The sequence below is a fragment of the Plasmodium coatneyi genome, chromosome 8, assembly GCF_001680005.1.
Source record: "Plasmodium coatneyi strain Hackeri chromosome 8, complete sequence".
NCBI lineage: Eukaryota > Apicomplexa > Aconoidasida > Haemosporida > Plasmodiidae > Plasmodium > Plasmodium coatneyi.
In genome coordinates, this window is record NC_033563.1 from 862,047 (window position 1) to 883,234 (window position 21,188).

The following is a 21,188-nucleotide window of genomic DNA, read 5'->3' on the forward strand; positions in this document are numbered from 1 at the left end:
TGCCTTCTTCTTTTATTGGTTAGGTGATAAAATAAGAAACGAAAAATTGATAAGCTTACCTTTCACAATGGTTATGCCGGAAATTTATAAGAAGCTGACGGAATTCGATGGTACATGTAAGTGTACTAATATATACAAAGGTATTTTGAAGGGTCGTTTCGGAGACGCTAAAATACTATTCGACTACTACTATGACTCTAATAAAATACAGAAGGGTGGGAGGCATAATGAATATTGTAATAGTCCAGAATACGAGAAGTCCTGGCAAAACGCCCAAACAATATATACAACATTAAGCCAAAATTGCCCAGGAACTGAGGGAGAACCATATTGTAAAAAATTTAAAGAGGAAAAAGAGAAGGAGGATGGGAGGGGGGAATTTAAGCAACCAAAGCAACTAACATGCCCTAAATCACCACCATCACAACCATTAAGTACTGACACAGGTAAGACAAATAAAGGAGAAGGAAGGGGTCTAAGGAAGGAAGGTTGTTAGGATGGTGGTTGGTGGAGGAAAGGTTGTTAGGGTGGAAGGAGGGTTGTTAGGGGTGGTAGGTGGGTGGAAGGAAGGTTGTGTTAGGGTGGTTGGTGGTAGGGTGGATGGAAGGTTGTTAGGGGTGGTTGGAAGGTTGTTAGGGGTGGTTGGAAGGTTGTTAGGGGTGGTTGGAAGGTTGTTAGGGGTGGTTGGTGGAAGGAAGGAAGTTGTCTAAGGAAGGAAAGGAAGGGTCTAAGGAAGAAAAGGAACATTACCTTCCCTAAAGAAGGAAGGGGGAGTCCCCATCCTCTATTGCACCCTCACAGGGCACTTACACCCTGTCATGGGTGTACCCACACCACCCCATCCTAGGTCGATAACATTCTCCTCCATTATATTTTGCACACATTTTGCATTATATTGTATACTATTCACTATTTTCTCTGCTCAAGTAGGTGGGCTGGAGGGTCCATCCGGTCCGAAGGTGAAGGGGGACGTGGATGTATCATTACCAAAAGTGGAAGGTGACCTAAAAGGTCCAGAAATAGATATAAAAGGTCCCAAAGTGGATATAGATGTCCCCGATGTGGATAGTTTCGACAGTAGTCACGACCATGGAGGTTCCTCCTCCAGTGGTGGAAGTAGAGCACCCGCTCCAGCATCCGCACCACCCGGACCTTCACCGAGACTTCAGGCGTATGCCGCATCAGAGTTCCAAGAGACGCGGACACTCCCAGGAATGGACAGTACCACCACCACTATTGGTGGTGCTGCTGCTGGCGCAGCAGTAGCATTACCAGCATTTGCTCTGTTTCTATATAAGGTAAGTACACTTAACGCAGGAAATATGTATAATAACACTCATTAATATTTTCCTACCTATGTAAAAAATGAATGCATAGAATAAATGTAAAAAAAAAAAAAATGGAATGCTTAAAATATGAGCAGTAATGTGGGCACATATATTCTGCGCACATATTTTTACACTTGTCCTTTCCTTTCTTTTTTTTTCAGTATACGTCCTTATTTTCTGACTTACGTAATACTTTTGGAGGTGGAGGGGGAGGAAGGAGCAACAATAAAAGTAGAAGAAAAAAAAGATCATTAGTACGCAGGTTAAATAAGGAGAATGAATATGATTCCTCAGCGTACAACTCAACAACAGATTATTCAGAACCTGACTTAATGGAAGAGGATGATGATGATGATTCTACAGAATATTCTGTCCCCTATGTTAGATAAGTTCCTCTTTTTTTTAACAAAAAAAAACAAAAAATGAAGAAAAGGAAAGGGAATAAAAAAATAATGGAGGGAAGGAACAGAATAAGCAGTAAATGGAACATGCTGCTGATAATGTTCCATCCAAGTAAGGTAGTAGAAGCAACACCTAAGCAACAAACTATATGAACAGTCCCATAAAAAAAATCGTTTAGCTGCCAAAGTTGTGGATGTTAATCCTTGCGTTGGTCGTCGATCAAGTCGAAATGGAAGAAAATATGTGTAATAAGGATTTGTATTTAGATCATCATTTGTTACAAAACACACTTTGACATAATTATTATGTGGGCATATAAATAGAACTGTATTGCGACAATAATATTTCGTTTTTTTCATTATGAAACGATGTATATACTGTGCTACAGTATTTGCATTACTTCCTATTTTATCCCTTTTCCTATTTTTTCCTTCTGCTTCCTAAAGTTAATGATTTTGTACATTCCAGTATGCTTTTCTTTTCTTTTTTTTTTTTTCTTCTTTTTTAGAAGAAAGAATTCTCCAAAAAGAAAAAGAAAAAAGTTTTGTACTCATCCTCTTCTTTTATATATTCTCTTCTTAAAAGAAGAAGAAAAAAAAAAAGAAAAATAGGCTAAAGTAGAGAAAAAAATGTATAAAAAAAGAAAAAAATTTTTTTAGAAAAAAAGAAGGAAAAAAAGAAAACAAAAAAAAGCAGAAAAGAATGAAGGAACCGTAATTCCTCCCTCCTCCTTCCTTCTTTCTTTATTAGGAAGAATGCAAGTGCATAAAGTAAAATGCATAAAAAAAGGGCAGTACATGGGTAGAATGTATATGAAAAGGAGAGAAGCAATGGTTGTTTTTTCTCTCTCTTTTGTCGAGTGCAGTATATAAGAAAGAAGGAAAGTAGGATGGTTGCTTCTTTCTTTAAGAACAAGCAGGTTAAAGGAAAAAAGAGGAAAATCCAAAAAAAAGAAAAAAGATTAAGAGAAAAATAAAATTAAGCAAACGAAAAAAGAAAAGAAAAAAATAGAAGGTTAAAAAAAAGAGCAAAAGATAATAAAGAATAAAAGAAATAGGAGAATAATGAATGGAATAAGAAGGAAAAGGGGGAAAGCAGAACAAGGAAAGTATAAAATTTCCAAAAGAAAAAAGCAGGGAATGACAGGGGAATAAGGAAAATCATAAAAGGGGAAAAAGACGAAGAACGTGAAATGTGGACGATTATTGTAAGAGAATGAAAGGACGGAAGAATTGAAAGAAAGAAAAAAAATAAGGAAAAAAAGTGCAAAATATGAATGAATTCCGCACATACTTCTGGAAGGAATCTGTCGAAAAGCGGTAGTGTGGATGTGGAAGAATGTACGTTCTGCGTACACATAACACTTAATGGTACATTATTCTTATTTGATAAGTAACGATTCCATTGAATAAGATGTTGTAGGGATAAAGAGAAAAAAATGGCTCCAAGCAATGAATTTGACCTATTGAAGGAAAGGTGGTTAAAACAAAATGGATTTACAAATGAGAGTAACAGACGCGCAGTAGAGGTAAGATACTGTGCTGAGAGGAACATATACGATATGAGGGAGCGCCGTTGTATCAGGTGGTGGTATTTTTTCGTGTAAACTTTACGTATATAGTATAAAAGCGGTATGCATGCATCTATTATTTCCATTTACAGACACAGCTATATAACAGAATAATGCAATGGGTTACTGAATTTGTTGGAAAATTGAATGAGGTAGGAAGTGAGAAAACTGTTGGAGTAGAATGTGAAGAAATAAATACAGGAGCAGGAGGGATGACGCAGGTTGAGAAGGAAGTGTGCAACTTCGTCTTAAGGAACTTATGGAAAATAAAAGGCATTAGGGGCAGCCAATGCATGGAAAATGACATTGAGAAGGAAATGCAAGAATACGTATATTGTACAATAATAAAATTGTGGTCAACCATGTATCAACTGGAACACTGTGATAAGAAGAATGTTATAAATAACGCATATGTTAAAATGAAAGAACTGATCAATGCATTTAGTTTAATGGACCCTTCAGGCCGCGAACTCAGTACAGAGCTTCAGTGTAAAGGATGTGTATATGGACAATTAGAAAATATGAAAATAGTGGGGGGTCACATCGATATGTTAAAAATTATTTTTCGAGCTATAAATAACAATGCGCCCATTATGAACATAATAAAGAAAGGAACAATAAAGAAGGATTGTCCACAACAGAACAATGTTCTATCACAATTAGGTCTCCAAACTAATAGTACTAATAGTGATAATGGACAACAACAACCACAACAACATCAAACACATCAGGGACCGAATGTAGGAGCAGCAGCACCGCAAGCAAAAATAATGACCGCACAGCAGTTTATGTTCATGAGCCAATTATTGCCTAAATGGATAAAGAAGCACGGTATGGAGAAAGTGGACAAAATGGGGGTAAATGAACTTTTTATATATGAAAAAAGGAGAAAAGTTGTAGAATGATATAATGTAAGAATAATGTATTGAAGAAGTTTCCATAGTTTAATTTAAATGGAAGAAGGGTGTACACATATATATGTTCATGGTAATATATTTTATAGAGCACAATATGGGATGAGTTGGAGAAATTCTCCCTCGACATGATGTATAATATTGAGAAGGATGGACAGCAGGATCAGGAAATGTGTGAAAATGTGAAGGGGAATCCGGAAAAGGAGTTATGTAGAATTCTAGCAAGAATATTTCTTTGGATGGATGGATTAAAGCAAAAACACGATCGCGGAAAGACAGAAAACTTATGGCACACCACTTGGGAAAGAAGAGTGGATGAGGGTACATCAGATGGCAAAGAGGAACTAGATCGTTATTATAGATGTTTAATCGGTAAAATTGTTATACTAAACATGTTAGGCAATCATTGTATGTTAAAGGAAGTAGCACAAGAAGTTGCAGATGGTAGGGAAAAAATGAGGAAGAAGTTGAGTCTTCTCAATGGGAATCAACTCTGTAAGGAAGTCGATTTCAGAAGTTTAAAATTGGGAAAAATGTTCATCTGGGATCCAATTAAGAAGGGGATAGATGATTTTAATATTGGAGACAACAATGGTGTTGGGTTACCGAAAGTACAACAAGGAGAGAGCAAACTGCACAAAATAAGTAACGAAGTACGAGACATCAGTATTTGCCCAAAGGGAGGGGAAAAAAGTATTGACTCAGCAACCTTAAAGAATTTAGAAATAAAAGTCACCACCCCAGGACAGGACAAAGAAGACCTACTGTCTCTAGAGGACAACAGTAAAAATTTGCCAAAAGACGATTTGAGTAAAGTATTGAAGGAAGCAGTAGAAGGAGCTGGAGGGGGGGGCGAAGATCAGAGTTTCTTTGTGCTGGAGGTAATGAAATCATTGGAGGAAAGACTCCAAAAACATATGGCAGATGTTGAGAAGAATGCGGCACAAACAGCAACACTAGCAGAAACTGCCTCAGGTAAGTAATATTATTAAAAGTATTATATAAAAAGAAAAGGAAAGAGAAAGGAAAAATTTAGAGAATTTTAAGAATTTGAAGAAGAAAAGGAAATAGAAGAAAAAGAAAGTGGAGTTCTGAGTAAGGGGGAGCTTGAAGGAAGGGTTCAAAGAGAAGGGGGGAAAGGAAACCGGACAAGGGGGGAAGGAAACCGGAACAAGGGAGGAAGGAAACTGGACAAAAGGTTCCAACCGGACAAGGGGGAAGGAACCGGACAACGGGGAAAGGATACCGGAACAAGGGGGAAAGGAAACTGGACAAAGGGGGAAGTAAACTGGACAAGGGGGGAAGGAATCCGGAAAAGGGTTCCGAGGGGGGTGGATGGTGGGCCATATTCCATTATCCTCCTGAAAGGAGGATATAAGGAAGGGAAAAAAGGAAATGGAAGAAATAATTGGAGGATGGAATAAGGGAAAGAGCTATATAAATGGGAAAGGAAGATAGAAAAGGGAAGAATGAAAAGGAGGAAGGAGATGAAAGAAGAAAAGGTAGAAAAGAAGATTGAAGAATCTACCTTCCCTACTCATGGCTACACACACCTTCCTTCCATCATTCATCCACTGTTCATCGATTCCTTTTTTTGTAGATGAAAACTGCAAGGAGAAAGCTGACTTATGTCAACGAGCAAATTGTGTAGCACATAATTGGTTTAATGACAGAATAACGTCAGGCGGAGGGAAGCGGGGCTGGGTAAGAAAGAATATTATTCACTACAGTTTGGGTCACTGAAATAAATAGTATTCCTTATACATAATTAAAAGAAAGAAGGGGGCGACGATGAATCTTATGCGCGTGTCTATAAAGTGTACATATATATTCCATTCTTCCCTTTTTTTTCTGTTTGTGCAGTGTACTTTCTGGAATACGGACGTCAACAATAAATTGTTGAAGGAACTGTCTGAGGCTATGACCAATGCAGAGACAGGAGAGGGCGGCATATGCAAGGACATTGCTCAAGGGGGAAAGAAGGGTACACAGAATGAAGAAGCAAATAGGAAGGCTTGTGAATACATTGTGAAAGGTTTAGAATATATATATAAGATTGGGAGATCTGGGGGTTGGACGGACAAAGATGCTGAAAAAAAAAAGAAGGAAAACCAAAAATTTGGTCAAACTATGTCGTGTGTCTTACTGAATATGTATGCAGACGAACTGATCAAAAAATCGAAAGATCAAAAATGTGAAATTAAAGAAGAAAACATAAGACAAATGTTCGAAAAAGGAAATACAAAGAAGGTTGAATGGTGTAAAAGGAATGGTGGTCATTGTATTGAATGTAAGAGGCAAGAAAATCTAGAATGCACATTACACGTGAAAGACAATCTGTGGGATTCAACAGAAAGTGCTAAATGCAAAGAAGACAAAGAAAATGTAAGAAAGAAAGTGGAAGGGCTACTTGAGAAGGATATTAAAGTACAAAGGACTCTAAGGAGCTTATGTAAGCGAAATCTTTTTTTCATCCAACCCACCTACCACTCACAACGACGAACCTACAACCTACCACTAACAACGACAAACCTATGTCTATACCATTCCATTATCATACGCAAGACAGTTCATATATCTTCTGTCCCTTACCCCCACCCTTTTCCCCCTTTCTTCTTTTTTTTTTTCCTTCCTTCATAGGCAGAGACTGTACCAAGAAGACTGGCCTATGTGATCGTGTGAAGTGCGTGGCGAATAATTGGTTCGAGGACAGAATAAATATTGCCGAGGGAAAACGGGACTGGGTAAGTGAACAATATTGTCTACAGTACTCAACGTCATTCCAATGGACCGTGTGTCTTATACGTATAACAACGGAAAGGGACAACTATATATATGTATATATATGTGTGTATTTCGTTCTTTTTTGTTTTCCCTTCCTTATCCTTTCATAGTGTATATTTTGGGATACAGACGCCAGAAATAGACTGAAGGATCTGTCTAAAGAAATAACAAAAGAGGACGCAGCCATGGGCAAACTGTGCGAGAGCACTGTTGGAAGGACCACTACACTGAATGCAGCAGGGAAGAAAACATGTCAATACATTTTTGCAGGATTAAAACATATATATAGTGTTGTGGAGAATGGGTCACTGGCAAACAAGAAGAAAGCAAGGAATTTTAGACTAACAGATCAAACAATGTATTGCTTGTTTCTAAACGCTTATGCAGATATGCTTATACAGAAAACAAAGGGACAAGTCTGTCCCATCACAGAGGACAATATAAAAGATATGTTTGAAAAAGGGAATAAACAGATTGATAAGTGGTGTGCGGAAAAACAGAATGGTAAGGGTGGTGAATGTGTTAAATGTACAAGGGAACCTAACTTAGAGTGTACACTAAGCGTGGAGGAAGCACTATATGAGAAAAAGCATAATTGTGACACTGACAAAGATAATGTGAAAAAAAAAGTGGATGATTTGCTTGACCCAACTAAGAAGATGGATCCAGAAGTGAAGCAAGCTGTGAATGCTATAAGTTCTCTAAATAATAATGTCCCCTTATGTGATCGTGTGAAGTGTATATACTATAGGTGGGGTGAAAACAGAAAAAATTCAGACGGAACTTATCCAAACTGGGTAAGGGAACACTGTTTCGCACTGTAGCTGAGGGCAAAAAGCAATGTGTGGATAGTGTGTGCATATATTATACGCCCTTATATTGGGGAAGTACAAAACCACATGTTGTGCACTATATATGTACAACATACATATATACATACACAAACATATATATACATGTATATGTATATATATGTTCCCCCTTTATTCTTATGTGTATTTGTAGAACGAATTTTGGGAGCCCGATGTCAAAAAGAGATTGAATGAACTGTCTACTGCTATAACGGGAAAGAATCTAATTGACGCAAGTTTATGTGAGAACATTAAGCATGAAAATAATGGAGCTTCAGAAGAAAAAAAAAAGGCTTGTGGAATCATTGTTAAAGGATTAAAACATATTTATGAAATTCCAAAGGGCACTGACAGCCCGGATCAGCAGAAGATTGAGGACGACCTCATATTCCACCGAACTTTCTCTTGTATCTTCTTGAATATATTCGCTGATAAAATGCAGAAAAAATGTCCCGACATAAAGGAAGAAGAAATAAAAAAAATGTTTAATAATGGAAATACACAGAAGGATACTTGGTGTTTGGATAAAGATAAGGTTAATGGTGATTGTGTAACATGCACAAGGGATAAGGACTATGAATCTTGCAAAATAAGCCAAGGTGACCGAAAAACAATAGGGAATAGAATGAAAGATGACCTAGGGAAGAATCCACAAATAAGCAGCACTCTAAATACTATATGTCCAACCAAACCAGCCACAGCAGCAAAACCTGTTGCTGCTAAACCAGCAGCAGTACGACCTCCCGCTGCTGCAGTAACACAATCCCAACCAGTAACTGATCCATGCTCCTCCCAATCAAAGGAAGAAAAAGCAGCAAGTGAAAAGAAAGGGGCATATTTAAGAGTTGCATGGAATGAATATAAGGGGAAATTAACGAAGAGCGGAACATTAGACCAGGTAAGGAAGGCAAATCTGGTATGCATTGTTATGATATTTTTATAAAAGAAAAGAAAAAAAAAAAGAAAAGGTGTAAAGAAGGAAGGTTGAATAAAAAAGAAAAAGAAGAAAAGGAAAGAAAAGAACGGTCCATTAGGAATATATGTTGTAAGACAGTAAGTTCATATGTCTATTTCTTTCCTTTCTTTACTTTTAGGGTAAAATAGGGAATGATGTACAAAGGTTGTTGAACGAATTGAAGGCATATATGGAAATGAGTGACGGGGGACCGACGAAGATTGCAAATATATGTGGTGAAATTAAGAATGAAACCGGGGTAGATCCAAATCATTTAAAAAGACCATGCAAGAGCTTAGTAAAAGTAATATATTTTATGGAAGGCTGGGACAGAAGTAAAAATATGTGGAGGGGAGAACAAGAGAAGGAGAAAGAAGAGTGGAAGAAGTATCTGAAATGTGTTATAGGGCATACGGTTATATTAGAAATGGTTGAGGATAAATGTGGTATAAAGCAGGTTCTGAGCATCCTAGGTCAGGCTATGCAAGGAACCGCCAAGAAATTTCCAACAGGGAAAGAGAATAAGATGGATTGTGACTGGGTTCAACAATCTGATATAACAGATACAAGACAAATAACGGGGGAACAAATAGATCAATGGCTGAAGGGTGCAAAGAGTAATCAGGGTGGTGTTACGGGATTAGGGCCAATAATGGAATGGATGAAGTGTAAGAACAGAGAGAAAGAGGAGGAGGACTCGAAACAAAGTGGAGATTGCCCTAATGGAAGAATTGTAGACTTATTGAAAGCAGGTCGATCAAAGGAATTACGGAAATTAGTCAATACGGACCAGCCTGCTATGAAACCGGACACAACAGCACCCTCCTCCACCTCAACAAACTCTGATCCCCTAGCACCAAGTAGCCCAAGTGCAGCACCAACAGGTAAGGAAGACATTATTGATACTCCAGATGGTGTTATTGTTAATGGTTTTAAACTTACTTTTAATGGCCCTACAGGGAGTTCTACAGATATTGGTTTTAAGGACGAGAAGCAATACGACATAGGTAAATGGTCCATAACGGACAAAGGTGCAATAACCACTGTTCTCAATGCTGCCCCTACTGTTATTTCAGGACCAGGTACAACTGATGATAGTCAAACTCCAAGCACTAAGGACACAGCCACCCAAACCCCTTCTGGTTCTGCAATCTCTACCCCTAGTCCACCTTCTGCAGGTAAGAACACTAAGGATGTACATGGAAAGGGACAAACAAGAAGGAAGAAGGAGGGAAGTGTTCCTTCCCTTCCTTTCTTCCTCCTCCGTCCTTTTCTTTTCTTTCCTTCCACCTTCCGAAGGAAATGTACACCCCTTGGGATGTGCACAAAAAAAGAAAAAAAACAAGAAGAATTAACACTCCTAAGAAATGTGTCCACCTATAAGATGCATCTAAAAAGTACAAAAAATAAAAAATTTAGGACGTGTAAAAAATTAGAAAGTGAACGAAGTGTAAAAAGGAAGTATACAAAAAATTCTGGACGCGTAAAAAAAATTACAAAGTGAAGGAAGTATAAAATGTGAAAAAAAAAAGTGTAAGATGTGTACCGAAGTGCACAAAATATTGCAGACGTTATTATTCCTAACTGCACTAAGAACAACACTTACCTTTCCTTCCAACTCACTTTTCAGGTGCGAGTGGTCCACCAGGTCCCCAAGCTAATGGTGCTGGTGTCCCAGGAGTAGGTGGTGTTCCAGGTGTTGGTACTCCAGCTGCTGGTGGCCAAGGTGGACAAGCTGGTGGAGGTGGATCTTCTGGAGGTGCTGGTGGTCCCGGACTACCGGGTTCACAACCCCAAGCACCAGCATCCCCCGTCCTTCCAGCACGACCCCCTCCTCCACCACCTCCAAGGAGACCATACACACCGCGGCAGGGAACATCACCATCATCACCTAGAACAGGTGCTTCAGCAACGAAGAGTGGACCAGGGTTAGGTGCCGGAGGCACCCTCCCTATACCAGCCCAAGTTAGTAACAGGATAGACCCTTCCGATCTCCTTACCCCATACCTTCCTACCATTCCTGTTATAATGGGTATTTCTGCTATGACCTACCTACTTTGGAAGGTAAGGAAAAAAGAAAGGAAAAGAAAAAAAAAAAAAAGGAAATAGAAAAGATAAAAAAAATTAAGGTGAATGAATCAGTGGGAGGTAGATGTTGGATTTCGCATTTTAGGGTTTGAAGTAATAATTACTGTTGTGTGTGATCAAACATTTCACACCCCTATTAAGGAAACATTTCCCCTCTCCTTTTCCTTTTTAGTACTTTTTCCTCGGCAAAAGAAAAAGACGACGTTACAAAAGAGCTCATCAAGTACGTGGTCCTCCGTCCTTAGGAGAACAACGCCTTGCTCATGTGGACGATCAGGCAGATGGTCCACAAGAATATATCTTAGTAAAAAAACGTAGACAACCAAGATCTGCTCCAACGGGAAAAACGAAGAGGCCAAAAAAACGTGTAGATCGACGTGATGTACGTCGCCGCATGATTATTGATATTCATTTAGAAGTCTTAGACGAATGTCAAAGGGAGGACAAACAATTGTTTCAGAAGGACTTTTTTGAAATTTTGATTCGGGAGTTTATTGGAAGCGAATTTATGAAAGAAGAAAATGTTCCTAAGGAAGAATTTGTTCCTAAGGAATGTGTTCCTAAGAAAAGTGTTCCTATGGAAGAGGTTCCACGTTCAGATTCCGGGTTTAGGAAAGGAGGACTTTGTTCCTAAGGAACAGGTTCCAAGTTCATATTTCGGGTTTAGGGAAGAAAACTTTCTTCCTATGAAAAGTGTTCCTAAGGAAGATGTTCCTATGGAAGAAGTTCCTAAGGAACAGATTCAATATTCGTGTTTGGGTTCAGGTTTAGAGTTTAGGGAGGAGGACCTTGTTCCTGAGAAAGATGTTTCTTCGGAAACACGTCCCTTAGGTAGAAACAATTTGTAGCCAATGCTTTGAATGCTAATCCTTGCATTAGTATTTGAGGAGTGTGAAAGGGAAGAAAATGTCCATAATAAAGAATTGTATTTAGATCATTTATTACAAAATGGTTAATATTATCTGAAGGACATATAAGTAGAAATGGAATATGATAATAATACTTCATTTTTTTTCCATTAAGCGATATGTACAATTTTGTTATAATATTTGTACTACTTCCTACTTCCTATTTTTTCTTCCTTCTGCTTCCCAAACGTTAATGATTTTGTACATTCCAGTATGCTTCTCCTTTCTTTTTTTCCCATTCTTCCTCTTTTTTTCTTCCATTTTTACTTTTTAAAAGAAAAAATTCTCCAAAAAAAAAAGAAAAAAAGTCTTTTAATCCCTTTTTTTCTTTTATATATATTCTCTTCTTAAAAGAACAAGAGGAAGAAAAAAAAGAAAAATAGGCTAAGGAAGAGAAAAAAAGGTTTAAAAAAGAAAAAAATTTTTTTAGAAAAAAAGAAGGAAAAAAATAAAGAAAACCAAGAAAAAAAGAATGAAGGAACGTAATTCCATTCCTTCCCTCCTTCCATCTTTCTTCTTTAGGAAGAATGTAGTGCATAAAGGAAAATGCAAAAAAAGAGGGAGTACATAGGTAGAATGTATACAAAAAGGAAGGATGCAATGGTTGTGCTTTCTCTCTCTTTTTCTTTTCTTCTTAGGAAAGTGCAATGCATAAAGGAAGGAGAAGGGAAAATTGTTTTCTTTCTTTTCTTAAAGAAAAAAAGAAAAATTTTAAAAAAAGGAAATGAAGGAAATAAAAAAAAAAAAAAAGGACAAAATATATTTTCCACAAAAAGAAAAAAAGAAAAAAAGGAAAAAAGAAAAAGAAAAGAGGATTAAAGGGGAAAAAAAAAGGGGAGGAAGATAGGAAAGGGCGCATGCGCAGAATTTTTCTTTTTTTTTTGTTCATAGATATAAAAACAAAGTAAGGAAGAAGGAATAACTGTGGACAGGCAAGGAAGGAAAAAACAGAAAGAACAAGAAAAATCTTCCCTTCACGAGTTCATGCAGTTCTTATTAATATATAATATTTTAATATAACAATGAATCATATAATAATGAAGAGAGGGCCACCATGGAGGACTTCAAGTATTTTACGGAGTTTTTAGTAGAATGGATAAAAGTGAAAAACTACAGGACCTCAGGGGATTATGTAATGTTCATTGTTTTTGAAAGGAAAAAGTAAATATATAAAGGTCGAATATTCCAATATGAATGATGGAATATATGAGGGACGGCGTGTATTATATATGCAAATGTGTATACATAATAATATGTTCCTTTTATGCTATTTGTAGGATAAAATATGGAATGACTTGGAGAAAATATTCGAAGATGCCATGAAGAATGTGTTTAGTGATCTAACAATAATTAATAATCTGTGTAGTGGAGAAGTGCAAGACGGGGAGAAGAAAAATTTCAGCCCCGAAGACAAAGAATTATGTAAAACAATGGTAAAAATATTATTATACATTAATGGAATAAGAATAGCAGAGTATCATAATATAAAAGGAATAAAAAGTGCTCCAAGCCATGAGCAGATTGATTCCTATTTTAGATGTATAGTAGGAAGAATAATTATGATAAAATGGTTGGGGGGTCACTGTAGTAGGCATAAAGTTGCAGAAACTGTTTTAAGTGCTGTAAAAGGCTGGGGAGGTATGAGTACAATGCAGGATGTCCATAAGAAATGTGCAGGATTGGATTTTATTAATATGGGAATTGGGGGGAAATATCTTTGGCCCCAAATGGAAGAATGGGCACAGGAAAAGAAACAAGATAAAAAAAGTACTTATGTGAGAAATGGTATAGTTAATCTGGAGACCAGGAAAAATAAGGGGACGAAATGTACCAAACCGAGGAAGGGGCAGAAGTCAGAACCCTCCAATACAGAGGACGATGTTAAAAATTTAACGGAATTATTTGGTGTAGACAGTGAGGATCAGTTGGACGAATTAGTTGAAGATGAGGATAAATGGCCTAAGACAGATGTGACAGAAGCTTTACAATTAATAGAAAAAGAAAGAGGGGGAAATGATAGTTGGGACCAAGATATGTATAGGAAACTACAAAGTAAACTAGGGGAACTATTTCAGAAGAAAATGGAAGAACATGAAAAGCAGAAGGCAGCAAAACAAGCAGCAGTTAGTCAAGCAGGTAAGTAATATTACTAAAATTTTACTAAACGTACTATATAAGAAAAGAAGGAAAGAGAAAGGAAAAATTTAAAGAATTTGAAGAAGAAAAGGAAACAGAAGAAAAAGAAAGAGGAGTTCTGAGTAAGGGGGAGCTTGAAGGAAGAGTTTAAAGAGAAGGGCTTAGAAGGAAGAAGGGGGTGAAGGAAAGGAAAAGGGGTGAAGGAAAGAAAAAGGGGTGAAGGAAAGGAAAAGGGGTGAAGGAAAGGAAAAGGGGTGAAGGAAAGACAATGGGGTAGAAGGAAAAGGGGTGTAAGGAACGAAAGAAAAGGAAGCGAAAGGAAAGGAAAGGAAAGGAGGGGGAAGGGAAAGGGGGAAGCGTTAAGGGAGGTCTAAGGAAGGGATCTAAGGAGGAAGAAAGGAAGGAAAGGAATGTCTAAGGAGGAGGGAGGGTGTTAGGTGGAGGAAAGGTTCTAAGGAGGAGGAATAAAGGAAAGGAAGGCCTAAGGAGGGAAGGAAAGGAGGGTCTAAGGAAGTAAGGCCTAAGGAGGGAAGGAAAGGAGGGTCTAAGGAAGTAAGGCCTAAGGAGGGAAGGAAAGGAGGGTCTAAGGAAGTAAGGCCTAAGGAGGGAAGGAAAGGAAGAGGTCTAAGGAAGGATGAAGGAAAGAAAGGAAAGAGGAAAAAAGGAGGAAGAAAAAAAAATATAAAGTTGAATGAGTAGGAGGGTGTGGGATTTCACATTTAGAGTGCGGGATTTAATATTTAAGGGTGTAAGGTTCCGCTTTCAGGGTGTAGGATTTCGCATTTTAGGGGTGTGTGTATGTATAGGATTTCGCATTTTAGGGAGTATGTGTGTAGGATTTCACATTTTAGGGCTGTGTGTATAATTTTCCGCATTTTAGGGGTGTATGTGTGTAGGATTTCCCATTTTAGGGTGTGTATGTGTAGGATTTCACATTTTAGGGGTGTACGCGTAAGATTTCGCATTTTAGGGGTGTAAGCGTAGGATTTCGCATTTAAGGGTGCCGAACTGAGGGTGTATGTACCATTTCGCATTTATGGGTGTGTGTAGGATTTAACACTTAGGGTGTGTAACCTAAGGGTTTCTAGGTTATGGAACAATGATGTGGCCTGGTGGTTAGCTACCCCAGGGGGGGGGGGATGCACCGAGAAGGGTGTAAATAAAAGATAAGAGATGAATGAAAAAAAAAGGATAAGAAGGACGTAACCAAAGAAAAAAAAAGGAAAGGAAAGGAAGGAGGAAAAAAGGAGGAAGGGTTACCACTATCATCATCACCCACATTAACAACACTAACCGAACACCCCTAACCACTGTCCTTTCATCCTTATTTTCTTATTTTATTTTATTTTTATTTATTTATTTTTTTTTTTTTTGTTACTTCTCTTTTCCCCCCTTTTTCTTCTTTTCGATTCCCTTAAAAGAAAGGATGAAGAAAAAGGGGGAAAAGGAAGGAAGGAACAAAAAAATAAAATAAAATAAAATAAAATAAGAAAAAAAGGACGAAAGAAAAGGAAGGAAAGAAACAGAGAAAGAAAAATAAGGGGAATGTAGAAGAAAGGAATGAATCTACCCCTACTATTCATGTCTTCACTCACTGTTTTTTCCCTTTCCTTCTGCAGGTGATGAGGACTGCACCAGCCATGAAAAAACCTTATGTGCACGTGCTCAATGTGCAACAGTAAATTGGTTTAAGGACAGGAAAACTGATGCCGGGGTGAAGCTGGACTGGGTAAGTGAGCAATACTGTCCATTGTAATTAATGGCACAACAGGGATGAATATTGTTGTCCATAGAGGAGTGAAGGGGTAAATCACGACGATGGACCCCTTCTATGTACATATAATGCACAGATATGTTATATTCTTGTTCTTCTCTTTTCCTTGTGCAGTGTACATTTTGGGGGGAGAACGACGTCGGAAAATTGTTGAAGGAACTTTCTAAAGCTATAACCGATACAAATACAGGAGACAGCGGTATATGCAAAGACGTTGGGAAGACAGATGGTACACTACATAAGGAAGCAAACAGAAAATCTTGTGAATACATTGTTAAAGGTTTAGAATACATATATAAGATTGGGAAATCTGGGGGTTGGACGAAGAATGATCCTGACCAACAAAATAAGATGGAACGTAACCAACAATTTGGTCAAACTATGTCATGCTTTCTACTGAACGCTTATGCAGATCAACTTATCGAGAAGGGGAAGGACTGTGGTATTACGGAGCAAAGAATAGGGGAAATGTTCACTAAAGGAAAGGGTCTTTACTCAACTCTGTGTGCGAAGGACACTAATTGTGTTGAATGTAAAAGGGATGATAGTTATAAAAAGTGCACACTGAGCGTGAACGAAGCAATATATGAAAAAAGGGATAAGTGCAAAGAATACAAAGATAATATAGAAAACAAAGTAAAAGAAATTCTTAATAATGATGACAGAGTAAAACGAACTCTGAACAGCATATGTAAGCGAAACCTTTCTTTTTTTCTCGAACCTACAACCCATCAACCCCTAACAACGAACCTATAACCATACGGTACCATTCCATTATCAATCGCAAGACAGTTCATATACTTCCTGTCCTGATGCCCACACTTTCCCCTTTCTTCTTTTTTCTCCTTCCTCCATAGGCAGAGATTGCACCCAGAAGGATAAAACCTTATGTCAACGTTTGGACTGTATAGCACATAATTGGTTCGAGGACAGAATAGGTAACAGCGGGAATAAGCAGACCTGGGTAAGGTAACAATACTGCCTACTGCCTTTAATGTGACTGTATTAAATGGTATTCCTTATATATAACTAAAAGAAAGAAGGGGAAGCTATGAATCTTATGCGCGTGTCTATAAAGTTCACCTTTACCTTCGTTCCTCTTTTCCTTTTTCCTTGGGCTCAGTGTGAATTTTGGAATCCGGACGTCAAGAAGAGACTGAAGGAAATATCTGAGAAAATGGTGACGGGGAGTGCAACCATGGATTCACTGTGCGAGGGCACTGTTGGAAAGACCACTACACTGAATGCATCAGGGAAGAAAGCATGTCAATACATTTTTGCAGGTTTAAAGGGCATTTATGGCATGAAGGAGAATGCGAATGAGCCAAACAAGAAGAAAGCAAGGAATAATCGACTAACAGAACAAACCATGTACTGTCTATTCCTGAATGCGTACGCAGATATGCTTATAGAGAAAACGAAGGGAAAAGTCTGTCCTGTCACAGAAAATGAAATAAAAGATATGTTTGATAAAGGAAATGAAAATATGACCACTTGGTGTGTCCAAAAAAAGGACGATGGTAAGGATGATTGCGTTAAATGTACAAGGGATAAAAGTTATGAAAGTTGCAAGTTAGACGTGGATAATGACCTATGGGATCGGAACAGTGGGTGCCTGGAAGGCAAAGAGAATGTGAAAAAAAAAGTGGAAGAACTGCTCGACCCAAATAAGAACACGGAACCAAAAGTGAAGGAAGTTCAGGATGCTATAAGTTCTTTAAATAATAAGGTCTCCTTATGTAATCGTGTGAAATGTATCTACTATAGGTGGGGTGAAAACAGGAGAGCTGGAGGTATAGGAGAGCCACCTTGGGTAAGGAACACGGAACAACATTGTGTGGTGTTGCCAAAAACCAATGTGTGGATAGTGTGCATATATTATACGCCCTTATATTGGGGAAGTACAAAACCACATGTTGTGACTATATATATTGAGCGTATATATATATACCTCATATATACTTCATATACATATATATAGTCTATATATATGTTCCCCCTTTATTCTTATGTGTATTTGTAGAACCAATTCTGGGAGCCCGATGTCAAAAAGAGATTGAATGAACTGTCTGAAGCTATAACGGGAACGAATGTAACTCACGAAAGTTTATGTGAAGACATTGAGGAAAAAGATGGAACACCTTCAGCAGCAAGAAAAAAAGCATGTAATTTTATTGTTAAGGGCTTAGAACATATATATAAAATTGAAAGGGGCACTGACGGCCAGAATCAACAGAAGAAAGACGATAACCTCATATTCCACCGAACTTTCTCTTGTATCCTACTCAATGCATTGGCAGATGAAATGGAGCAAAAGTGTCCAAAAAAGAAGGATGACATAAAAAAAGGCATAACGCATGCCTTCACTAAGAGTGAACATATTAAAAGTACAACATTTCCATGCAATACTCAAGGTGATATGTGTCCTTTGTGCACTCAGGATAATAGCTATAAAGATTGCAAAATAAAGGATAGAGATGGGGATACAATAAAAAAAAGATTCGACGAGATGCTGGACCCAAATAAGAACACGGACACAAAAGTAAAGCAAGCTCTGAATACAATATATAATATATGTCCGAAGGATACGAAAGAATCCTCAGCAAGTAGTTCAGTGGCCAGAAGTGATGACCTCCCTGAACCAGCACCAGGACCAGTACCATCACCAACACCAGCACCCGATGCTCCCGTACCCGCATCACCAGGACCACCACCAATTAACTCGCATACAGAACCAACAGGTAAGGCAGACATTATTGATACTGAGGATGGTATTATTGTTAATGGTGTTAAACTCACTTTTAATGACCCCAAAATAAGTTCTACTGGTAGTGGTTATAATGAAGACAGTAAGTACGATAGTGGTACATGGTCTGTTACAGATAATGCTGCGACGACCACTGTTCATAATGCTACTCCTGCTGTTATTTCAGGTCCAGGTCCTATAGGTCCAAATCCAGCAGACTCCCAAACTCCAAGCACAGGAACAGACACTCAAACTCCTTCAGGATCAGCTTCCTCCGGCACAGTAACTCCAACTCCAGGCCAACGTAAGAATAATTAAAAAAGAATGAACACTTGCTGTCTAGGTTTTCACCCAGATGCATCAGCAAAAATTAAAAAGCAAAAAAAAAAAAAAAATGAAAAATAAAATAAGAAATATGTACACCTATAAGATGCATCTACAAATTAGAAAATAAAAAATTTAAAAGGTAAAAAAGTAAAAAAGTGAAAAAATTATAAAGTAAAAAAGTAAAAAAATTAAAAAGTGAAGAGTAAAAAAAGAAAAAATAGAAAGAAATGAAAAAAAAGAAAAAAAAAAAAAAAAAAAGTTAATATTAGAAGAAAAAAAAAAAAAAAAAAAAAATGAGGAGGGTTCCGCATTTTAGGGGTGTGTATAGGATTTCGCAATTAGGGTGTATAGTTTCGCACATAAGCTTAAGGTTCCGGGGTATAAGGACAAGAATATGGCCTGTTATTTAGCTGTTTTAGGTTGTAAGAATAACAATATGGCCTGTTATTTAGCTGTTTTAGGGTGTACGGATAACAATGTGGTCTGGTGTTCAGCTGCTTCAGGGTGTTAGGACAACAATATGGCCTGTTGTTTAGCACCTTAGGGGTATGTTATGGTGTTAGAGTATTAAGAAGAAAGAGGTGTAAAAAAAGTGTAAAAAAATTAGGACGTGTAAAAAAATTAGCAAGTGAAAGAAGTGTAAAAAAGTAAAAAAAATAACGCGTAAAAAAACTTACGACGTGTAAAAAATTAAAAAGTAAAAAAATAAAATAAGGAAGTGGTATGCCCCGAGAAAAAGCGCAAATATGGGTCTCGGTGCTACCGTGTCCAATAGTATAAAGCAAAAACGCACTTTTCCTTTTACTCACTTTTCACGTGCAGGTACCCCAGTAGTACCAGGTGCAGGGGTTCCCGGAGCTGTTAGTCCTGCTGCTACTGCTGGGGGAGGTGGTGCTGGTGGGGGTGGGGGTAGTTCCAGCGGTAACCAGAACACTGGTAATCCAAGACCAGGTTCTACAGGAACTTGGAACCCAGGTTCTTCTGGTCCTGGTAGTACTGGACACCAGTCTCCTGGTTCCTCCGGTCCTGGTAGTACTGGAACCTGGAAACCCGGATCCTCTGGTCCAGGTTCTTCTGGTTCCGGTTCCACAGGAACGTGGAACCCAGGTTCGTCTGGTTCTGGCAGTACTGGAACTTGGAATCCAGGTTCATCTGGTACCGGTTCTACTGGAACCTGGAATCCAGGTTCTTCCGGTACCGGTTCCACAGGAACGTGGAATCCTGGTTCTTCTGGTTCTGGTAGTACTAGACCACAGGGACCACCTCCTCCAGGGAGACCTCAAGGACCACCACAACAAGGTGGTAACAAACCCCAAGGTCCACCACTATCAACACATGCAACAGCAGCAGTAGTACCGTTACCTAGAGCTGTTCCAGTTAGTAACCCCATAGAACCGTCTGATTTTACCCCATACCTTCCTACAATTCCCGTTCTAATTGGTACTTCTGTCATAACTTATCTCCTTTGGAAGGTAGGAAAAAAAAGGAGAAAATATATTTTCCGTAAAAAAAAAAAAAAAAAAAAAAAAAAAAGGAAGGGTTTAGGATGTATGTGTAGGATTTCGCATTTTAGGGTGTGTGATGTGGGATTTGGCTTTTTAGGGGTGTATGTGTAGGATTTCACATTTAGATTAAAAGTAGTAATTATGGTTATAAAAACAAAACATTAACCCCCTAATAATCACTTTTTCCTTGTTTTTTTTTTTTTTTTTTGCAGTATTTTTTCCTCGGTAGAAGAAGAAAACGTTACAGGAGAACTCATCAAGTGCGTGGTTCTTCTTCCTTACAAGAACAACTCGTTGCTCATGTGGACGACCAGGCAGATGGCCCACATGAATATATTTTAGTAAAGGAACGCAGACAACCAAGATCAACACCACAGAAAAGAGGGAAACAAGTTGGTAAGCGTGGTGTAGGTCATCGCACTATTATTGATATTCATTTAGAAGTTTTAGACGAATGTCAAAAAGGGGACCTGCATTCGACGAAGGAAGACTTTTTTGAAATTTTGGTTCAAGAATTTATGGGAAGTCAATTTATAAAGGAGGAAAGTGTTCCTAAGGAAGAGGGTCAAAGTTTAGATTTCGGGTTTTAGGGAAGGAAGACTTTCTTCCTAAGGAAACGGTTGCTACATAAGATTTTCCTAAGGAAGGTGTTCCAAGTTCATATTCCGGATTTAGGGAGGAAACACTTTGTTCCTACGGAACAGGTTCCAAGTTCATATTTCGGGTTTAGGGAAGAAGACTTTCTTCCTAAGAAAAGTGTTCCTAAGGAGGATATTCCTAAGGAAGACATCCTTGAGGAAGGTGTTCCCTAAGGAAGGTTTTCCTTAGGAAGAAACAATTTGTAGCCAAATTGTGGATGCTAATTCTTGACAAAAATAGTGATGTTTGAGGAGTGTGAAA

The 21,188-nt window shown here is 38.1% G+C and overlaps 1 protein-coding gene across 1 annotated transcript; it reads left to right on the top strand.

The window, feature by feature from the left end:
* Positions 1–11,064: 11,064 nt before the first annotated feature.
* Positions 11,065–20,878, top strand: PCOAH_00021070 (SICA antigen; the record flags this gene model as incomplete). The annotated part of the gene is made up of 11 exons (XM_020058914.1): positions 11,065–11,518; positions 11,772–11,843; positions 12,844–12,932; positions 13,078–13,936; positions 15,556–15,665; positions 15,825–16,401; positions 16,568–16,674; positions 16,834–17,523; positions 17,734–18,760; positions 19,606–20,255; positions 20,501–20,878. Coding segments are annotated over 11 exons (5,013 nt in total), but the record flags the coding sequence as incomplete, so codon positions are not given.
* Positions 20,879–21,188: the final 310 nt, after the last annotated feature.